At 39.6% G+C, this 20,493-nt stretch overlaps 1 protein-coding gene and 1 pseudogene across 2 annotated transcripts; both read right to left on the reverse strand.

Annotated features, from left to right (window-relative positions):
* Positions 1-3,771: 3,771 nt before the first annotated feature.
* Positions 3,772-8,830, reverse strand: LOC123621184 (annotated as a pseudogene).
* A 6,060-nt stretch (positions 8,831-14,890) lies between these two features.
* Positions 14,891-15,436, reverse strand: LOC123620900 (keratin-associated protein 4-12-like). 2 transcript variants are annotated; one of them, XM_045526476.1, is made up of 2 exons: positions 15,126-15,436; positions 14,891-15,050 (listed from the first exon to the last, which is right to left on the reverse strand). In XM_045526476.1, the coding sequence occupies exons 1-2, from the start codon at positions 15,434-15,436 to the stop codon at positions 14,891-14,893; spliced, it is 471 nt and encodes a 156-aa protein (XP_045382432.1). The 2 variants fall into 2 exon arrangements, with proteins under 2 accessions (XP_045382432.1, XP_045382431.1); XM_045526475.1 differs by having other exon boundaries at positions 14,891-15,436.
* Between the last annotated feature and the right edge of the window lie 5,057 nt (positions 15,437-20,493).

Consider the following 20,493-nt stretch of genomic DNA (forward strand, 5'->3'; position numbering starts at 1 on the left):
CCTTTTCCTGTTATGAGCTGTCCAATTTGGTTAAGCCAAGTGAATCAGCTCCCATCTTCTTCCTTGGTCTGGTGTATCTTCTAAAGTAGACCTATTACATGACATTGTTTCATTGGACTTTAGAGGTGTTAGTTCTTCATTTACGTATTTAACTTCAGGATAATGTATAGAGAATAGATTTTATGATGACTAAATCTCCTCTGCTGTCAAAGAGGTTAAAAGTAAGTCACATGGAATTCTGGGAGATAAATAGAGTGTAAGACCCATCTTTGGATGGTGGAGGGAGCTGACTTGTGTGTAAGGAAGAATACTGTGATTCCTTTGGATTTTCTGGATGGCCAGTGAGATGCGAAGGATCCCAGCAAAGTTCCTATCTGTTTTGTTTTATTGAATTCATTCAATTTGAAACAGTTATAATGCAATGATTCATTACTTTTAAATAGGAAATACACGCTGGCATGATGGGTCCTTTTATAATAAAATTACTGAATTATTATTGGCATGTTCTTCAGAGATAGAGCATCATAAGGGAGCATTTTGACCTACATTTTTGTTAGGTCCACATACCCAATGAATATGCACAACTGAAGTGTTATTGCAAGTATATTTTCTCATTTTCTGAGCTATTGTCTTTCAACAATGTATGTTGGAGATATTTTGCTTGATACCCCAAGGAGAAAAAAAGGGTTAAACTTTACTCTCTGTCCAATAGACGCTTAAACAAGACAGACAAAGCATGTGCATAGGAAAGAGTTTGGCAACTATTTAGAGTATGGTGTGATTAGTGAACAAAATAACAATTATGTATTTAAATCTGCACACCTGCCATGAAAGATGAGGTAATAGTAACAGTTACAATTTGTTGAATGCCAACTGTTTGTCATGAATTTTCTAAGTTCTCTATAACTGTTTCTTGTTTATACTTTACAAGGACTCTGTAAGGTAGACAACAATTTTTCTGAATTCTTTACACATGAGGTACTAGGAGCCGAGATAGACTGAAGTCACACAGTCAATAGGGGAGGTGGTTCCTCTCCCAGAATGTTCAGGAAGATGTGAAGAATGATAATCCCATGTCATTTATCATGCAATTCCATTTGCCTAGAATATTGCTTTCTCCTTTGTCAGTTCTTGCTCATATGTAAATGTCAGTCCAGATACCAACTTATTTCTAATATCTTTCTTGACATCTACTGCATTCAAAATGAATCCTTCCCTCTCCTTTGCTCCAAGATAAGCCTCTCACCCAGGGTATCGTACTTTGCCATAATTGTTTTATATACCTTTTTTCCAATCCTTTTGTAAACCCCATGAAGTCAGAGAGTATGATTTATTCATATCTATATATATGGTGCCCAGCAAATGCCCTGTTAGTTGTTAGTATTGGCAATGTTATTCCAAGATTGTTATGCAAACATTATGTAATAAATAAAATGAGTAATTACATTGAAGAACTGTTATTTTTGGCATAGGAGAAAGGAGATTTATAATTAAGGCATATGAGATTAAGTAAAAACCCTGGAGTCCTCGCTAGAAACTCTGATGTAGTTTATCTTTTACATAAATGCTTTTTAGCTGTGGACACTGAAAAAGCTGAGAGAAAATAAATGACTTACTAGTAATGAACATTCTTACATTTCATTTTATGGTCTGAAGTACCATTTTTTCACTAAGAGGAACTGGAGTTCCTTGGAGAAATGGCAGATTATAAGTCTGGAGAAGGAAATGTACAAAGGTGCCTGGAAGATCTTGTTATATTGAAAAGCAAGAAAACTTTTAGAGACTATTAGATTCATGTCAAGAAGACTCAGAGGCTAACTTGAAGTTGCTTATTTGAGTGTCAACAGGGATATAACTGGAACGAACTGCCAAGTATCTTGGAATCCATCAGTTCATATTGACATGAACTTTTAAAAGGAAAAAAAAACCGTTTTGTTCACCTTTGGATGATGCAAACTGGTAAATAAAGGGAAAGGATCAAGCATTTGTTTTGCTTTTCCTGTAATATTATTCCCAGGGTAATCAAACATTGATGAGGAGGAGTTTCTCTATGGAATTATTCCAGCTAATACATAGCAAAGCAATAATACAATTGCGATATCACAATTTGCCATGCCTAATGAGTTAGTGGTTCTAGGCAATGATGGTCAACAGCTGCCGACATCACACAAAGAGAGACAACTGGATGGTAGGTGCCTCCCAGTGGAAAAGCTCACCCCTGCCTATGAGGTCATCTGAGTCTTGTAGCTACCTTGGAGTACAGCCTCCTGTGAGCAGGTTCAGCCATTCTCTGGGTGAAGTGTGCCATAACTGAACTCTAGTTATTGGTGCCTGGCAAAGAAGAGTATTGGAAAAAGATACTGAGGGGAGTCTGCATTGTCTTTCAAGACTGGGGCCTCTACATCAGTGGTCCCCAACCTTTTTGGCACCAGGGATCATTTTTGGGGAAGACAATTTTTCCACAGACCAGGGGCGGGGGGATGGTTTCAGGATGATTCAAGCATATTACATTTATTGTGCACTTTATTTCTATTATTATTGCAACATATAATGAAATAATTATACAGCTCACCATAGGTTGGGGACCCCTGCTCTACATCATCTTCAAGAAAAAGGAGGGAATATATTAGACTTCAATAGTGAGGACTGGACAACCTCTGCAAACCCTGTTTACAGAAATTTGGGGATCCATTCCCAAATCCCTTGTATCCATTCAGACCTTCCCATCCCATATTTCCGGTTCCCATTCTTTTGCAATTAGGACCTTGACCTCGGCCGGGCAGAACTGCCGAGGCTGAGAACATCCATCTCTGGAGCTCTGCTACTCTATTCCTAAGTCCTAGCCTTGGTCCTTGGCTTTCTCTGCCCTTTGGCTGCAGGAGATAGAGTTGATAGGTTGTCTTAAAACCTCTAGCTTTCACATCTGTCTTTTTTGTTTTGACTTATCACCCTTTAGCCTTTCATTACATTTTCCTAAATCATCAATTTCCCCCAGTTATCGACATCCAATTCCATTATCCTTATAATTACTATACACTGCTCTTACAGATATACAATAACAAAATATGTTGTTCAATAGAACATTGTTGACAGTTTTTCCAAAAAGCTTTTTTTCTTTGAATTCCTTCAATTTTATCAAAGAACTAAAGAGACCCCTGATGAAAGCTAGACTGTGATAAATGTGGCTAGACCTCTACTGTGAAATTGACAAAGCCACGTTGTCTATCCTACAAGTATAGGTAAAATGTAATTATCCAGACTAAATAGAAAATATTAAAGAAAAGTACAATCACAGTGAATTTTCTATATAGGAAAGTGGTATTTTATTTTGACATATGGTTATAATATAAGAAAGTTGTGGAATAAGAATTATAAAAGAACTTTCATTGGACAATTAAGAGAGAGAGAGACTATAAAAATCCATAATGCAGAAATACTGAAATCAACCTGTGGTCCCTTGAGCTTAATAACTTGGTGCCTAAAAGTTAAGAAGGAGAATTTGGGAAGAATTGGCCAGGTCATCACAACAGTTGGTATGTGGCGAGCAAATCTGTACTTGGATGGGAGGAAGAGATCCACATGGAGAAGCTGGACTGAGGCCAGGATGTGCTCACAGAGTTACTGGGCCTGCGGTGGGCTCAGTAAAATCATAAGACCCAACTCAGTGGAGCAGCATCAACCCACTGCATGGGTCCTAATGGTTGTCACAAAAGAAGGGTCTATGTCTATGGGGACAGATGTGAAGGAGGAGGTGGGTCTAGGGCAGCTGGCTCAGCAGCAAGAGGAGGCACAGCACAGGGGCTGGGGGCAGGTGGAGATGACACAGGTTGGGCGATAGCAAGTGGTGTGGCAGGAGACTCGGCCACAGACTGGACGCAGGCAGCAGCAGGGGCGGCAGCAGGTGGGCTGACAGCACTGGGGCTGGCAGCAGCTGGACACAGAGCAGCTGGGGCGGCAGCAACTGGAGATGCAGCAGCTGGGGCGGCAGCACGTGGGCTGGCAGCACACAGACTGGCAGCACTGGGGCCTGCAGCAGGTGGTCCTGCAGCAGGTGGTCTGGCAGCGGGTGGGCTGGCAGCACTGGGGCTGGCAGCAGCTGGACACAGAGCAGCTGGGTCGGCAGCAGCTGGAGATGCAGCAGCTGGGGCGGCAGCAGGTGGTCCTGCAGCAGGTGGTCTGGCAACAGCTGGGTTGGCAGCAGGTCTCTTGGCCACAGCCCTGGTCAGAGCAGACGGAGCCACAACAGGAGCTGACCATGGTGTCAGTGGAACGAGCGGGGTTCCACAAAAGGGTTTGAGTTGATTTCTAAGAGAGTGAGTTCTTGAATTTGAAAGCCTCCTTTCTCCTGCCGCCTTTTATACTCTATTGGTGTTCCCATGAGCAACATTTTCATCTTGTTGTTTTTTCCTACTGGGAAGTTAATTAGTAGCATTATGTTATAATTATGTTTATCAGGTTTAATATCCCAATATCTAAGAAAAGCATCATTTCCTTTTTCTACAGTGTTATGATTCATTGAGTCTTGTGAAGCCATGTGAAACCACTTTCATGTTTCTACCTCTGTCCGAGGTGTCTTCTAAATAGATAATCTCATATGATATTCTATTACTGAGCTTTGACACATGTCGCTCTTCTTTTTTTGTGTATGTCTCTATAATGATACTTTGAGGATGGCTCTCACAATGTAAGTCTCTTGTTATGTCCAGGTGGGTAAATGCATACCACTGTCAGGTAGAGTGCTGATGAGGAAACGGGGAAAGGTTCATCACTGGAATTACTTGTCTAAGACAGGGAAAGACAGCAATATCATTTGCATTTCCTGGTTGATTGGAGAGACTTGGACTTGCCAAAGACCTTCCAATTGCATTATAATGACTCTATCTGAAGACTTAGCTTTGAATCATTCCTTTTCAATAGTAAAAACTCATTTAAGAAAATGAATTTTTCCCCCAAGAATGTTTCCCAAATATATATGAAAAGTCAGTGGGTTTAATCTATCTTATGACAGATTAATGTGTACAATAAATTCTGTATTTCATTTAAGGCATTCTTTTCTCATATTCTTTCAATAATATGAGTTCAAGACATTCTGCTTGAATAAAGAGGATCTAAACAGATAAGCTTTGCTCTTAAGCACCTATAGCCACTTAAACATGATATAGTACAAGAAAAGATTTTGGCAAAAATTCAAAGTATCATAAGATTAGGGTCCAAAATAAGCATTATGTATTTAAGTTCTATGTACTTTCAGCGAAAAATGAGATAATACAGACAGCTACTGTTTGTAAGAGCTTGCCATGTGCCAGATTTTCTGTTGAATGTTTTGTAATTTTTGTCTTAGTTTTTCTTCTCAAAGAACCCATGAGGTACTCATTATTCTCTATGTGTTCACATAGAAGTAAGTTAAGGTTTTTATCTCCAGTAATAGTGTACAAAGAGTAGACAATACTTATTCCACATCTTTATGCTGTTACGTTTCATCCCCTTAGAATGTTCTTTCTTCTATGTCGACTGGGAGGGTGGGGGGTGGAGAGGGGCGGTAAACCCACAGCTAAGGGAAACAGGGCACACTGTATTGGGGAAGGACATGCTTTTAGCCCTGGTGTAGGTGAGGCAAACGCATTTCATGTAACCAAAATGTTTGTACCCCCATAGTATCCTGAATTTAAAAAAATTAAAATTAAAATTAAAAAAAAAAAAAATTTTTATTCTTCCTTTAAGTTCCAGCCCAGACGCCCCCTCCTCACTGATGCTTTCCAGGGCATATGATTTTATCAAAACCTCATCCTGTCCTCCTTTGCACTTGACATTATGCTGGTGAGCATTCTAATTTAGTGCATCCACCTGTCGCCTGATTGTGTTTATCTGTCTCCAGGGGGACAGTGAATGCCTGAGGCACATACATTATCCATATGTTGTTATCATCATGCTTGGGACCAAACACATCACCAATGTTTTCTTTTTATTTCTAGAAATGATTTTTTAAATTTAATTTTTTTGTAATTATGTCAGTTATTTATGGTTCCAAAATAAATTTTACAATATGAGGCATATTCAAGGAAGTTTTGCATTTATTTCTGTTCCTTCCATGTATTCCCTGCCTTTTCCATAAATAATCTTCTTTAAAATTCAAGGTTTTTTTTCAGTTATTTTAAATATAAGTGTATCTGTATTTACATATTTAAATCTCCTTTGTTTCTTAGATAAATGTTTGCATAATATAAACACTTTGTTCCAACTTGCTTTCTTTCACTTGTGATGTGATATATTTATTGTTCACTTCACAGTAGTGTGTGCAGGTGTTCCTCATTCCATTTTTAGCCACAAGGTCTTCTATTTTGTGGGCATAATATAGCTTACTGTCACAGATACCTGCATCTAAAGAGGTGCTCCAAAGCTCAATCTCATTCATATAAATAAAAGCACAAACAAAAATGCTGTGTACAAACCTGAGGATATAAATGTACAGGAAAGTATTTAAAAGGAAACACATCAGTGATTTTTGTTGACGAACCCACTAGAATGTAGTCTCCATTAGTGCAGAGAATTTTGTACGTGTTGATTCTGGCTGTTACCCCAGTACCTATAACAGGATCTACCACATAATAAATGCTCAGTAAATACTTTCTGAATGCATGAATCAATGAAGAGATTGGCATCTGGGAGGATCAATGCAAGCAGAGTCGCTTTTCAATGAGCCCGTATTTCCACATGGAAACAACTGACAGAGCTCAGTAGTATTTTCTGATGTGGTCTTGCAGCCTTCAGTTTGCCACCATTCCCAACAAACCACATTGTCTTCTCTGGGACCTGCCTTACTCAACTAGGTTGCCTGTCTGTCCCCTGAATATATTTGGATTTGAAAGCTTTCTATTGAAAAGTAAGTCATGGCTGAAATCCTGTTGTAAATAGGGGCAGAATCCAGTGCACACTTGCTGTGGACAACACCTTAATTGTTGAGTACGAGTCTGAATACCAAACATGCAAGCTGTCTGATATGGTACATGAAGCATGTATTATGCTCTTTTTGCTTATGTATTCATGGAGCCCTCCAAGCATTTAGTTTTCCCCATTTGTTCCTTTCCTAGGACAGATTCATAGGGTTAGGTGATTTGCATAGCTGGACACACAACAGGTGAAGCCATAGCAGGAGGTGGTCCTGCAGCAGGTGGTCTGGCAGCAGCTGGGTTGGCAGCAGGTCTCCTGGCCACAGCCCTGGTCAGAGCAGAGGGAGCCACAAGAGTTAACCATGGTGTCAGAGTGTGGAGGTTCCAAGTGGGTCTCCAGGAAGGTAGGTTTGGAAGTCTTACCCAGGTTGCCTTTTATACCCTGCTAAGGGGCTGCTGTCATTAGATGCAGCACTCTTTCCTTGTTATTGTTTTTCCTGATAAATAGGCAATTATCAAATTAGGCAAGTTTGTTTTCCTGGTTAAATTTTCACCATGGATGGAAAACATTTCCTTTCCTGATGTGTTAGAATTCCTCTGGTCAGCTCTTCCTGAATCACCTCTTGTGTCCTTCTTGCTTTAGCTTCCTCAAAGACAGCCACCACATGACATTCTGCCTCTAGGTGCTATGTGCTTCAGTCTCCTACTGCTGGTACCTGACGTCAGCCCTTGGGTGATGATGCTTCTGATAGGCCCATAATTCTTTCTGGTGACTCAGGAGGATAGAGCTGTGTTGTATTCTGATGGCTCTTCCATTATGGGTTAAGTGGGCAGTGAGGATTTGAATGTGAAACAAGTGACCACTGGCATGAAACTTGGATTATTTTATGTTATTTTTTTTTTTTTTACTTCAAGTCACTTCTTGAAAATTAAATCCCAAATCAGGTTGGGATTTTCCTGAAGGCAAGAGCAGGAATTGGAAAGCTTCATTCAGTTGTGTTTTGAATATAATCTCCCAGCAACTGAAGACAATCATTACAAAGCAACAGACACAAGATCATTGTATTCCTAGGCCAGGAAAGTGGAGCTTTATTCAGAAGCAGTAACAATAAGATACAGAAACATCACCGTAAAAGGAAGTAGAGAGTGTGACATCCTTGCCCCACAGGCCCCGCAGGAATTTCCATGTTTGGGACAGGAGGATCTGGCACCCAGAAATCAAAAAGTAGAGTGTAAAATTTGGGCAATTCTATTACTTTTTTTGCTATGAATGACACCTAATTTCATGCTTTGGATCAACATGGGGAAAAGTCAACAAAGGAGAGAGTGTGACCTAAGGCCAGGATATGAACACATAGTTGGTAGGAATGGCCTCTCCTGAGTCTTCTATAAGGTACACAAGGACTGCTTCTCTGATGAGTAAGGGGAAGGGGAGAGGATGGGTCCAGGTAAGGGGCTCAGCAGCAAGAGGAGGCGCAGCACACGGGCTGGGGGCAGGGGGAGATGACACAGGTTGGGCGATAGCAAGTGGTGTGGCAGGAGACTCGGCCACAGACTGGACGCAGGCAGCAGCAGGGGCGGCAGCAGGTGGGCTGGCAGCATTGGGGCTGGTAGCAGCTGGACACACAGCAGCTGGGGCGGCAGCAAGTGGGCTGGCAGCAGGTGGGCTGGCAGCACTGGGGCCTGCAGCAGCTGGAGATGCAACAGCTGGGGCGGTAGCAGCTAGAGATACAGCAGCTGGGGCGGCAGCAGGTGGTCCTGCAGCAGGTGGGCTGGCAGCACACAGACTGGCAGCACTGGGGCCTGCAGCAGCTGGACACACAGCAGCTGGGGCGGCAGCAGGTGGTCCTGCAGCAGGTGGTCTGGCAGCAGCTGGGTTGGCAGCAGGTCTCCTGGCCACAGCCCTGGTCAGAGCAGACGGAGCCACAACAGGAGTTGACCATGGTGTCAGAGGGTGGAGGTTCTGGGTAGGTTTCCAGGAAAGTGAGTTCCCTGAGTTTGGGAGTCTCCTTGTCACAGGTCCCCTTTTATACCCAGCTGAGGGGCTTTTATGGTTAGGAAAAGACTATTTCCTTATTTTTGTTTATATGACACAAATGCAATTAGTTATATCATTGTGTCTTTCTAGCAAAAACTTCCAATATATAATTGTTTCCCTTTTGTCAAGTTCCCCAGTGTTCTCACATGAATCACTTCATGTATTTCTTCCCTTGGTTTCATGGTCACATGACGTCAGTCCCTGGGTATTATGTCACATGGGAGGGTCACTGTCTCTTGTCTGTTTCTCACCTTGAAATGATTTTGGGAGAGCTTATGATGGGGCTAGGATCCCTAGTGGAGAAATGTATGTATGTTTCAATCAGATGGAATGCTGGTAGGAAAAAGGAAAGTAAGCGCCCGTTTTTGAGTGTGAGAAATGAGGAAGCTTATGATTCATTACGTATATTCTGGGTGGTCATTGAGCTAACAAAATTCCCAGGATGTTCCAAGCTGTGTTAACCCTCATCATCCTAGTACACCTTGAAACAATTAGTATCAGCTCAATGTTTTTAGGGAGTCAAAGAGTCATCTGGGATTGATCTGTGTCTACCTTTAGAAATGTCCCCTAGGCTAAGATAATTTGGATGATAATTTTTGATCTGCCTTTTGAAATATCAAACTGTCTCATAGTTATGCTTTATTGACATTTTCTTAAAATATTTTTTATATGCTGTGAGCTAAAAAGTCTAGCAGTTTTTGTATATCACTTATGCCTACGTTGTTTTTTAGAAGGATTGAGGGGAATATAAAAGACATACTCCTTATCTTACATGTATGTATACAGAAATTGCATCCATAGAGAGTTTTTTAATCAACGCTTCTTGTGATTATAGTTCTAAATAAAGGGCCTTCTTTAGTGCCATAGACTTTCAGGGGGAAAAAAAAGTTATTCAAGGAAAGAAAAAATGACCTTCATGATATTCTCTCTGCCTGGGAGAGAGTGGGTCTTTTAGCATTCTTTTAATCATCCTGTACTGGTGAGTTCAAATGCCATTTTTCTCCATATCTTTCTTGGCCTCATACAAAGCAAAGTCATCCTTCCATTGCTCTTCTGTTGTGCCTTATGTATGCAGGGGCTCTACCATCTCATCTTCCATCAGAAATACGTTTGTCTATCGGCTCCTTCTAGGATACAAGCTCCACTAGGGCAGGGACTATGCTTTATTCATCTTTGTATAATAAGGCCTGAAATAGAATGAGTTTTTGTTAAAGGAGATTATCTATTTAATGGATAAAGATTTCAGTAAGGCTTTCAACAGGCACACACTGACCTTTGAGAAAACAAACCATTGAATGGATGGAGAGAAAGAGGATGCAAATGAAGGAGCACACAGTGGAGACCGGTCCTAACCCTGGCTTGTGATGATGAAGGGACATGCTGGAAGGTGTGTTTTGAGAAGCAATGAGAGAGAAGTTGAGATTGATAGAATGCGGGAGAAATTGCCGGTAGCCTTGAATCCTGGAAGAAATGGTGGGGAGCTATGAAAAGGCTTCAGGCGGGAATGTAAGGCAATTTCTATGCTATCTACAATTTATTTTAATTTTTGATGTGCCTTTAGAAATTCCAAAACACTCTTGGATTTCTGGGGAGAGATGGTGTTTAAAAGATTGAGGCAAGTAGGAGATGAACTCTCAGCATCAGGTGATGGCCATGAGCGTAGTAAAGATAAGTTGTTATCTTTATTATGAAATAACAAATTTATTTATTGTAAAATAATAAAATTCTTTCTTTCAAAAAAAAGAAGAGTTGTAACAAATTGAAAATAGATGTATAAGAAGGACTTTTGGTAGAAGTTGTGGATGATATCCCAATTTAACTGTTTACATATCCTCCAAGTGTCAGTGTGTGCAATTTATGCCCTCTATCTCCTTGAAGCCAGTAATTTAAAATTTTAAAGGATAAGTAAATCGGAAAGGGTAAATTGTGCCGAAAAAAGACCCCCAAAAAGAAGAAGCCATTTAGAAATAAGGAAGAAATATTTTCATCAAAAGACTAGAATGAGATATTTGGCACAACTATGCACTAACTATACCCATTCTCCCAGGAATTTAAGCAAAATAAAACACAATGGATCATGGAATTCCTGTTCTTTCTTGCCTTCTCCAGGCCTTGAGTGTTGCATGCTGAGTACTTTGCTGGATGCTGGAATAACAACATAACAACTGGCATGTTTGCAATTGTTCTAGTGCTTTTGTAACACAAGCTCATTTACTAGTCCCAGTAATCCACTGTGGAAAATTTCATTACAATCTCCACTTTACAGATGAGGAAACTAGGCACAGGAGGCTTAAAGCTGGTTAGTAGGAGAGCCGTGATTTGATCCTAGCCAGCCCAGCACTGAATCCATGTTTTGTTTTGTTTTGTTTTGTTTTTGAGACAGAGTCTCACTTTGTTGCCCGGGCTAGAGTGAGTGCCGTGGCGTCAGCCTAGCTCACAGCAACCTCAAACTCCTGGGCTTAGGTGATCCTACTGCCTCAGCCTCCCGAGTAGCTGGGACTACAGGCATGCGCCACCATGCCCGGCTAATTTTTTCTATATATTTTTTTAGTTGTCCGAATAATTTATTTCTATTTTTTTTAGTAGAGACGGGGTCTCGCTCAGGCTGGTCTGGAACTCCTGACCTCGAGTGATCCACCCGCCTCGGCCTCCCAGAAGGCTAGGATTACAGGCGTGAGCCACTGCGCCCGGCCTGAATCCATGTTTTAACCACACTACCTCTCTGCAAAATCACATGGGAAAGAAATTTTCTTTACCCTCATGTTGCTTTTGATGCAAATTTATTAATTTTTTTCTTTTATGGCTTCTGAGGTCTGTGTCATATTTTGAAAGACCTTTCCAATCACATATTTACATAAACATCATCCCATAATTTCAAAGTTTCATGTTTTGTATTTTTAAATATTTGATCCATTAGGAATTTATACAGAATAAGATATGGAATTTAAATGTTTTTTAATCAGTTATGATCATAGCTCAACACCATTTATCAAACTGGACATCTTTCCCTTACTCATTTAAAGCATCACCTTTTCATATACTAAATTCCTTTATTTTCAATTCACTAATGATTGTTAATGCACTAGTACCACCATCATCAGTGTGTGGTATTAGCATACTCTTAATCTTATCAAGTCTAAGTCTGCCTCACGAGATTATGGCAGTATGCTAGTGAACTCAAATATCTCTGTAGCAAAATTGTTTATGTACCCTGGGTTCTTTGCCAGGGAATATAAATTACATCTGACCAGACTCTGCAACCTGCATTGGGAAGCATGCACTAGCTGAGTCTGTAATGGTGCATCAGTCTTGCTAGGTTTCTTGAGCTTTCTATAAAGTTCTAACATATTAGGTAAGTACAGCCAAAGGAATCAGAGGAGCCACTTTGTTTAATCACCGAGAGTCCACCGTTAACCTCCAGGAGCTGTCTTCCTTGTATACTGGTCAGACGGGACTGTTAAAAGCAAGTTGATGGGAAATAAAACTCCTGCTTCAGCTATTTCTTTCATTAGAACAGTCATCTCTTGTTGTCTCTCTGGAATTCTATATTGCTTAGTATTTACTACCAAGAGGAGCTTGTGAAATTCCAAAGGTGTATTTAGCATGGCCAAATACAACTGAGTGAAGGGCACACTTAGTCCATGTTTCATTCACTTAAAATCCATCCCTACTATGCACTTAGGTAGCTGCTGTGATCACAGAATAATCACTCCAGTGACACTTTCCCATTTATAACTTTATCTCTGCCTTAGTTTTCTCTACCACAAGGTCTCCAGGATCACTTTTGGACCTTTTAGAGAACCAAAACTCTCTCTGAAGGCAGTCACTGTACCTGACTGCCTGTGTGTACTAATCCTAAGAAGTTTCCCATGCCACCCGCTGGCCACTTCACCCAAATCACTGCGTAGTCCTTCAGACCTGGGATACCTGTTCCTTGTTATGAGCCCTGGGCACTGAGATTTCCCTGGCTGCTTTCCCTAAACTCCATCTACACCCTTGCAAATAGCCCTTTTATTAAATATTGCACAGACGCAGTGTGCCACCTCATTCCTGCTGTGGTCCAGTTCTTGTAAAAACAGGAAATTATAAGCCTTGTCTACTTTAATACTGAAAAAAACACATAAAACCTATATTCTTTGATTTAGTCTAGCTAATAAAGCATAATGTTAAAACCAGAGCCTGTATCCTGTAATTAGCAGTTGTCAAAGAAGAACATATGAGAGGATAAAAGATTTGTCAATCTTTTATGGGGTATGAAATCACAAGTCTGTGCTCTGCAGAACAATTGAGAGTAAGTGGAAAAGGATGAAGCCGAAAGTTCCTGCAAGACATTTCTTTGATATACTAAGAATATAAGCACCCAGCCTATGTTGGGATGAAGCTACTTTATGGTAACGTCTATTCATGTTGTCTCTTGACAACTTAAAACTTCTTTTTTTTTTTTAATTTTAGAAATAATAGTCAACTCTTAGTTATATTTGTTATTTGGAAATATAACACTGCTAATAGATAGAACTGATGTACAGAAATTTTGGATTTAAAATATTTCAATGTATGTTGGATTATAGGCCAAAACTTATAAGCTCTCATATTTGTATAAATATGATATATTGTACCTATTATGACACATTTTCATAGCTAAATAGGATCATAATTCTCTGAGTTTTGGTAATAAGAAAACTTAGCCTCAAAGAAATATCCCCTTCATGTTCTCATAAGACCAAGCAAAGTGATGAAAGCCCAAAATGGGAGAGTAAAACCATCAAGAAGATAGAAAAATCTCAATAACATGAGAGGCTAAAATTATGAAGACATTTTAGTCTAGAAAAACTAAGATTTTGAGCATCTATTAGTTAAAAGATTTAAAATGTTTGTGGGAAATTAACAATGGATGTCATAAATTTGCAGAAATATTAACTTAGAAGGTACACTTTGTACTCAGAAAGAGAGTTTTGTGTGTAGAGAGGAGAGAAGGAAGGAAGGAAGGAAAGAAGGAAGGAAGGCAGCTTAGAAGGGAGGGAGGGAGGAAGGAAGCAAAGAGCACGTGAGTTAGGTAGAACACTCAAAATTTACACGACTAATGAAGAAACATCCTGAAAGTAGAAATATAATGAGGTGCAATTTAGATGAGTTCATGATGCTCAACTCACTGAAGTTTTTAAGGGACATTTGAAGCATTTACCAAAACTTAATTTTAAATTATAGAGAACAGTGAAACCATTGTACAAATTTTCTGGCTGTTCTGTCAAAGAGAACACTAGGCTAAGATATTATTCTAGCCCAGGGTAGTGTTTCAATAATGATAACAATAAAAATTATATTTACTGAGAGCCTGTACTGTATTATGTTCCAGGCCCTGAGATAAGTATATGACATGGATTATGTCTTTAAACATTTGAAGAACATATGTTATCCCTATTCACAGAAAAAAAACCTCAGGCCTGAAGAAGTTAAATAACTGCCTCATGCCACACAACAAATGCTTAGTGCAGTCTTGATTCCAATAGAGATAACATGAATCAAGTGCCCGGGCTGTTAAGCGTGCCCTCCTGCATTTGAAGAAAGAAAGCCCTTGGTGTGAAGTGACAGGTAAAGACACACAAACACACCAAACACACACACAAATAAGCAAATCATTAACAAATCAGAAGATTTCAATATCAGGGGAAATGGCTGTTTATTAATAACGTGGAAACAACATTGTATGAGATCATCGTAATTAGTGTTCATGTAGAATGAAGACATTGTTTGTCTAAACACAGCAGCATTGGGTTCTGGGTAAACATCTTTTAATGAATGTGTCTACATCTGCCATTTCCTAGAAGAATTGAATGCCAACTCTGAATGCCCCATGAGAAGAGAAGTTGGCAGTAAGAGTTCATGTCTCCGGTCACTGGTTGCCTGCAATGTGTTTTGTACGTCTAGTGAAGATGTCCACAGTGTGACGAAGATTATAGGCAGAGATTCAGCAGCAAGAGGAGGCGCAGCACAAGGGCCGGGGGCAGGTGGAGATGACACAGGTTGGGCGATAGCAAGTGGTGTGGCAGGAGACTCGGCCACAGACTGGACGCAGGCAGCAGCAGGGGCGGCAGCAGGTGGGCTGGCAGCACTGGGGCTGGCAGCAGCTGGACACATGGCAGCTGGGGCGGCAGCAGCTAGAAATGCAACAGCTGGGACGGCTACAGGTAGGCTGGCAGCACACAGACTGGCAGCAGGTGGGCTGGCAGCACTGCGGCTGGCAGCAACTGGACACACAGCAGCTGGGGCGGCAGCAGCTAGAAATGCAGCAGCTGGGGCGGCAACAGGTGGGCTGGCAGCAGCTGGGGCGGCAACAGGTGGGCTGGCAGCACACAGACTGGCAGCACTGGGGCCTGCAGCAGCTGGACACACAGCAGCTGGGGCGGCAGCAGGTGGTCCTGCAGCAGGTGGTCTGGCAGCAGCTGGGTTGGCAGCAGGTCTCCTGGCCACAGCCCTGGTCAGAGCAGACGGAGCCACAACAGGAGTTGACCATGGTGTCAGAGGGTGGAGGTTCTGGGTTTCCAGGAGAATCAGATTCTGGAGTTTGGAAGTCTCCTTGGGCCACAGCCTCTTATATACTGCCCCATTTTCCTGTTGCCAACACATTTTCCTTGTTTTTGTTTACTTAATAGCTAAGTAATTATCAGATTACACAATAATGTTTGTCCATTTAATGGCTTAAACTTGTTGGAAAGAAAATTTTCTTGTCCAGATGTAAGAACTTCTCTCCCATCTGCCTGTCCTCCTGATTCACACCTCGATGGCATCTTCTAGACCACGTTTCGTTCATCTTCCTCCACAGAGGGCTCTCATGTGACCCTCTGCATTTGGAATTACATTTCTCACTCTTCCCTCCTGCACCCCCTGCCAGGATGCGGTTGGTCAGTCACACTTCTGGTTTTGAATTTCTTCAGTGACCATGGGCAGAAAACCCATCTGCCTAGTGGGCATCTGGCCTGGGACAAGAGGAAAAGGGCCTTATTCTGTGGCTAATTTTTGATCAGTGAGGAAGGAGTCAGCTCTATGTGTGTGTCACTGTGGTGACCTCTATACCATTGCAATGGCCTTCCCTGGATGTTTCAAACTTTAGGTCATGTTCTATATCCTGGAACTCTGGCAGGCAACTTACCTGTATATTTGGGGTAACTACAGGCTCCGTGGTTTCTTACCTTGCTACTTTGCTGTCTTGTATGTTTCATGTCTCTCCAGCTGGTCACTTAGGGTCTGGAAGACATAGCTTCATTTGTATTCCTTATCTCCTTCTATTTTGTGAATATCTAAAAGTGTCTATTAACATAAGGCAGCTGTGTGTATTTACTTTATTTTATTTTTTACATTTTGACATAGTTGTTGATTTATATACAGTTGTAACAAACAATCCCAGGAGAACCTGTCTATACTTCATCCAGTCTCCCCACTAGTATTAGTAGCATCTATGTAATAATTTCAAGAATATATCTACCCCCCTACTCTATCTTGTATGATGTTCTGAGTTTAGTGAGGGCTCAAGTTCAGTGAAATATTTTCAAAATTTATTTTTTTAGATTGATATATAATTTTATATGTATTTACCATGTACAACATGGTGTTTTCAAATATATAAACATTGTGGAATGGTTAAATCTAGCTAACTAACAAATACATTACCTCACGTAGTTAGAATTTTTGTGGTGAGAATACTTAATAGCCATTGCCTTAGCATTTTTCTAGAATACAATATATACAATATATCATTTTTAACTATAGTCACCTGCTGTACAACACACCTCTTGAACTTCTTCCTCCTGTGTAATCATGTATCTTTTGACCAATGTCTCCCTAAGCACCCTCCCCTCTAGCCACCCCTGCCTCTGGCAATCTTCATTCTATGCTCAACTTCTATGATATCAACTTTTTTAGATTCCACATAGGAGTGAGACCATGTGGTGTTTCTCTTTCCGTGTCTGGCTTAATTCACTTATATAACATCCTTAAGGTTCATCCATGTTGTCCCAGTTTTCCTTCTTTTTTATGGCTGAATAGTATTCCATTATGTGTACATACTACAGTTTCTTCATCTGCTCATCCATTGATCAACACTTAGGTTGTTTCCTTATCTTGGCTATTGTGAATAGTGCTGCAATAAACATGGGAGTGCAGATAATCTCTTCAACATACTGATTCCATTTCCTTCAAATATATGCCATACCCAAAGTTGATTGCCAGACCATATGATAATTCTATTTTTAATTTTGTGAAGAATTTCCATATAATTTTCCCTGATGGTTATACTAGTGTACATTTCCGCCAGCTATGCTCAATGGTTCCTTTTTTCCCCAAATCCTCACCAATGCTTGTTATCTTTTGTCTTTTTGACAGTAGCCATTCTAATAGGAGTGAGGTGATATCTCATTGTGGTTTTGATTTGCATTTCTCTGATGATTAGTGATATTGAGCATTTTTTTCATATACCGTTTGGCCATTTGTATGTTGAGAAATGTCTACATAGGTCTTTCATCCATTTTTAATTGGACTATATGTTTTCTTGCCATTGAGCTGCTTGAGTTTCTTATATATTTTGGATATTAACTCCTTATGAGATATATACTTTATATTTTCTCCCATTCTTTAGGTTGTCTTTTCACTCTTGATCATTTCCTTAGCTGTGCAGAAGCTTTTTAGTTTGATGTCATCCCATTTGCCTAATTTTCCTTTTGTTGCCTGTGTTTCTGAGATTACATTTAAAAAGTCATTGCCAAGATCAACTCATGAATCTTTTCTCCTAGGTTTTCTTCTAGTAGTTTTATTGTTTTGGGTCTTACATTTAAGTCTTTAATCTATTTTGAGGTGATTTTATTATATGGTGGGAGAAAAGGGTCCAGTTTTATTCTTCTGCGTGTTTTCCTAACACCATTTGTTGAAGAGACTATGCTTTCCCCATTGTGTGTTATTGGCCCCTTTGTTGAAAATCAGTTGGCTGTAAATGTGTGAATTTATTTCCGGGTTCTCTATTCTGTTCCATTCATCTTTGTGTCTGACATAAAAGCCAGTGCCATGCTATTTTGGTTACTATAGCTTTGTTGTCTATTTAGAAGTCAGGTAGTATGATGTCTCCAGCTTTATTCTTAGTGCCCAAGATTGCTTTGGCTATTTGGAGTCTTTTGTGGTTTCATATAAATTTTATGATTTTTCTTATTTTTCTGTAAAGAATGTCATCGATATTTTGATTATGTTAAATGTGTAGATTGCTTTGAGTAGTCAGGACTTTTTAACCATATTAATTCTTCCAGTTCATGAACACAGGGAGTCTTTCTATGTATTTTTATCTTTTTCAATTTCTTTCATCAATGTTTTATAGTTTCCAGTGTAGAGATCTTCTTTGGTTAAATTTGTTTCTAAGTATTTTATTTCTGTAACTATTGTAAATGGTATGGTTTTCTTCATACCTTTTTCAGATAGTTTGATATTAATGTATAGGAACACCACTGATTTTGTATGTTGATTTTGTATCCTGAAACTTTACTGAATTCCTTTATTAATTCTCACTGTCTCTTGATAGAGTCTTTAGGGTTTTCTATATATAACACCATATTGTCTGCAAACAATTTGTCTTTTTTTTTGTTCCAATTTGGATGCCTTTTATTTGTTTCTAATTTGTTTTTATTTGTTTGCCTAATTGCCCTAGCTAGGACCTCCCATACAATGTTAAATACAAGGGGTGAGAGTGGGCATCCTTGTCTTGTTCCAGATGTTAAAGGAAAAGTTTTCAGCTTTTCCCCATTAAGTCTGAGTTTGTCACATGTGGCCCTTATTGTGTTGAGATATATTCCTTCTATACCTAATTTGCTGCAGGTTTTTATCACAAAGAGATGTTGAAATTTATCAAATGCTTTTTCTGCATCTACTGAAATGACCATATGCTTTTTGTACTTCATTATGTTACTGTGATGTATCATTTATGTGTGTTGATCCACCATCCTTGTATCCCTGGGATGAATCCCACTTGATCATGGTGAATGATCTTTTTAATGTGCTGTGGAATGAGATTTGCTAATATCTTGTTGAGTATTTTTCCACTTGTATTCTTGAGGAATATTGACTAGTAATTTTGTTTTCTTTCAGTGTCCTTATCTGGCTTTGGTAAGGGGTAGTACTGGCATCATAAAATGGAATTTGGAAGTGTTCCCTCCTCTTCAATGTTTCTGGAAGGGTTTGATAAGAATTGACATTAATTCATCTGTAAATGTTTGGTACTTTCACCTGTGACATCATCTACTATTGGGCTTTTCTCTGTTGGGAGGTTTTTTATTGCTGCTTCAATCTTCTAACTCATTATTGGTCTGTTCATATTTTCTATTTTTCATGAGTCAGTCTTGGTAGGTTGTATGTTTCTCAGAATTCTTCCATTCCTTCTAAGTTATCCAAACACAAAACATACACACTCACACTCACACACACACACACACACACACACACACAGAAGTATATGTAAACTGGTAAAATCTGAACAAGTACTGTGAATCATACCAATGTCAATTTCTGAGGTTTGACTTGAACCTCTACAGTTATATAAGATGTGACCACTGGGGGAAGCTGGGTGAATGGTACATGGGACTTTGTTGTACTTTTTCTTCAACTTCCTGTAAATCTATAGTTATTTTTAAAAATATAAATGAGGCTATTTGAAGGTAAAAGGGAGGATGCTTTTATTTGTCTAATGGCATCTTTATATCACTGAATTTTTATGACAACCATAATAAATGGGTATTGTAATTCTAACTTTAGAGAAAAGTAATCCTTGGTTGAGAGGATTAAGTAATGTGTCCAAGATCATGGTCACTATGCAGCACAGTGAGAAATCAGCACCACTTCTATCTAGTTCTAAGTCCATGAGCTACTCTTTATACTGAGCTTCCTCTATTTATATTAATTTAATACAATTCCTGGAATGTCGTTTGAGTGGTTTCTTCTAAGTGGCTCTTGCAATCCGTAGTTCTTATGTTACATGTGTTAAGTCCAAAGATGCCTCTCTTTAGACATTTTCCTATTTCTGCTATGGGACTGAATTCAAGTTTTGGTAAAAATCTCATTGGAAAATGCCAATTTATTTTTTCAATTGTATGGTCTCCTGAAAACATGTACTCCAGTGTTGTGCAGAAAAAGAGACAGAAATATACATAGACCATTTCATTAATAGGAAATAATGAGAGATGAGCAGTTTTGGTGCCTTTGAATGCTAAAAAGTTTTATTGGGGAACATCAAGCAATTCTACATGGAAATGGATTTGACAGAAAAACATTAGAAAGAAAAAATCTAGAAGGGGAACATTTAAAGAGTCCTGCATTTTGAATCAGAATTAGGAATTCTAAAACAATATGATGCAGAGTCCGTAAATTCTGATTCATTAATAATAAAAAGTATCTACAGAAAAGAATAAATTATAATATAGAGACTGGGGTTTTCCAAATCAGGCCATGGTTGTGTTTGTAAGTCCACATGTTCTGGGAATAGATGCTCTCTTCCTGGACTGAGGAAGGGACAAGAATGTTCATGGACCCAGAGCAGGACAC

The sequence above is a fragment of the Lemur catta genome, chromosome 15 (genome assembly GCF_020740605.2).
Source record: "Lemur catta isolate mLemCat1 chromosome 15, mLemCat1.pri, whole genome shotgun sequence".
In the NCBI taxonomy this organism is placed as follows: domain Eukaryota; kingdom Metazoa; phylum Chordata; class Mammalia; order Primates; family Lemuridae; genus Lemur; species Lemur catta.

Bases quoted from the DNA above. Each gene is read 5' to 3' on its own strand.
- LOC123620900 (XM_045526475.1), bottom strand. From the start codon at position 15,436: ATGGTCAACTCCTGTTGTGGCTCCGTCTGCTCTGACCAGGGCTGTGGC.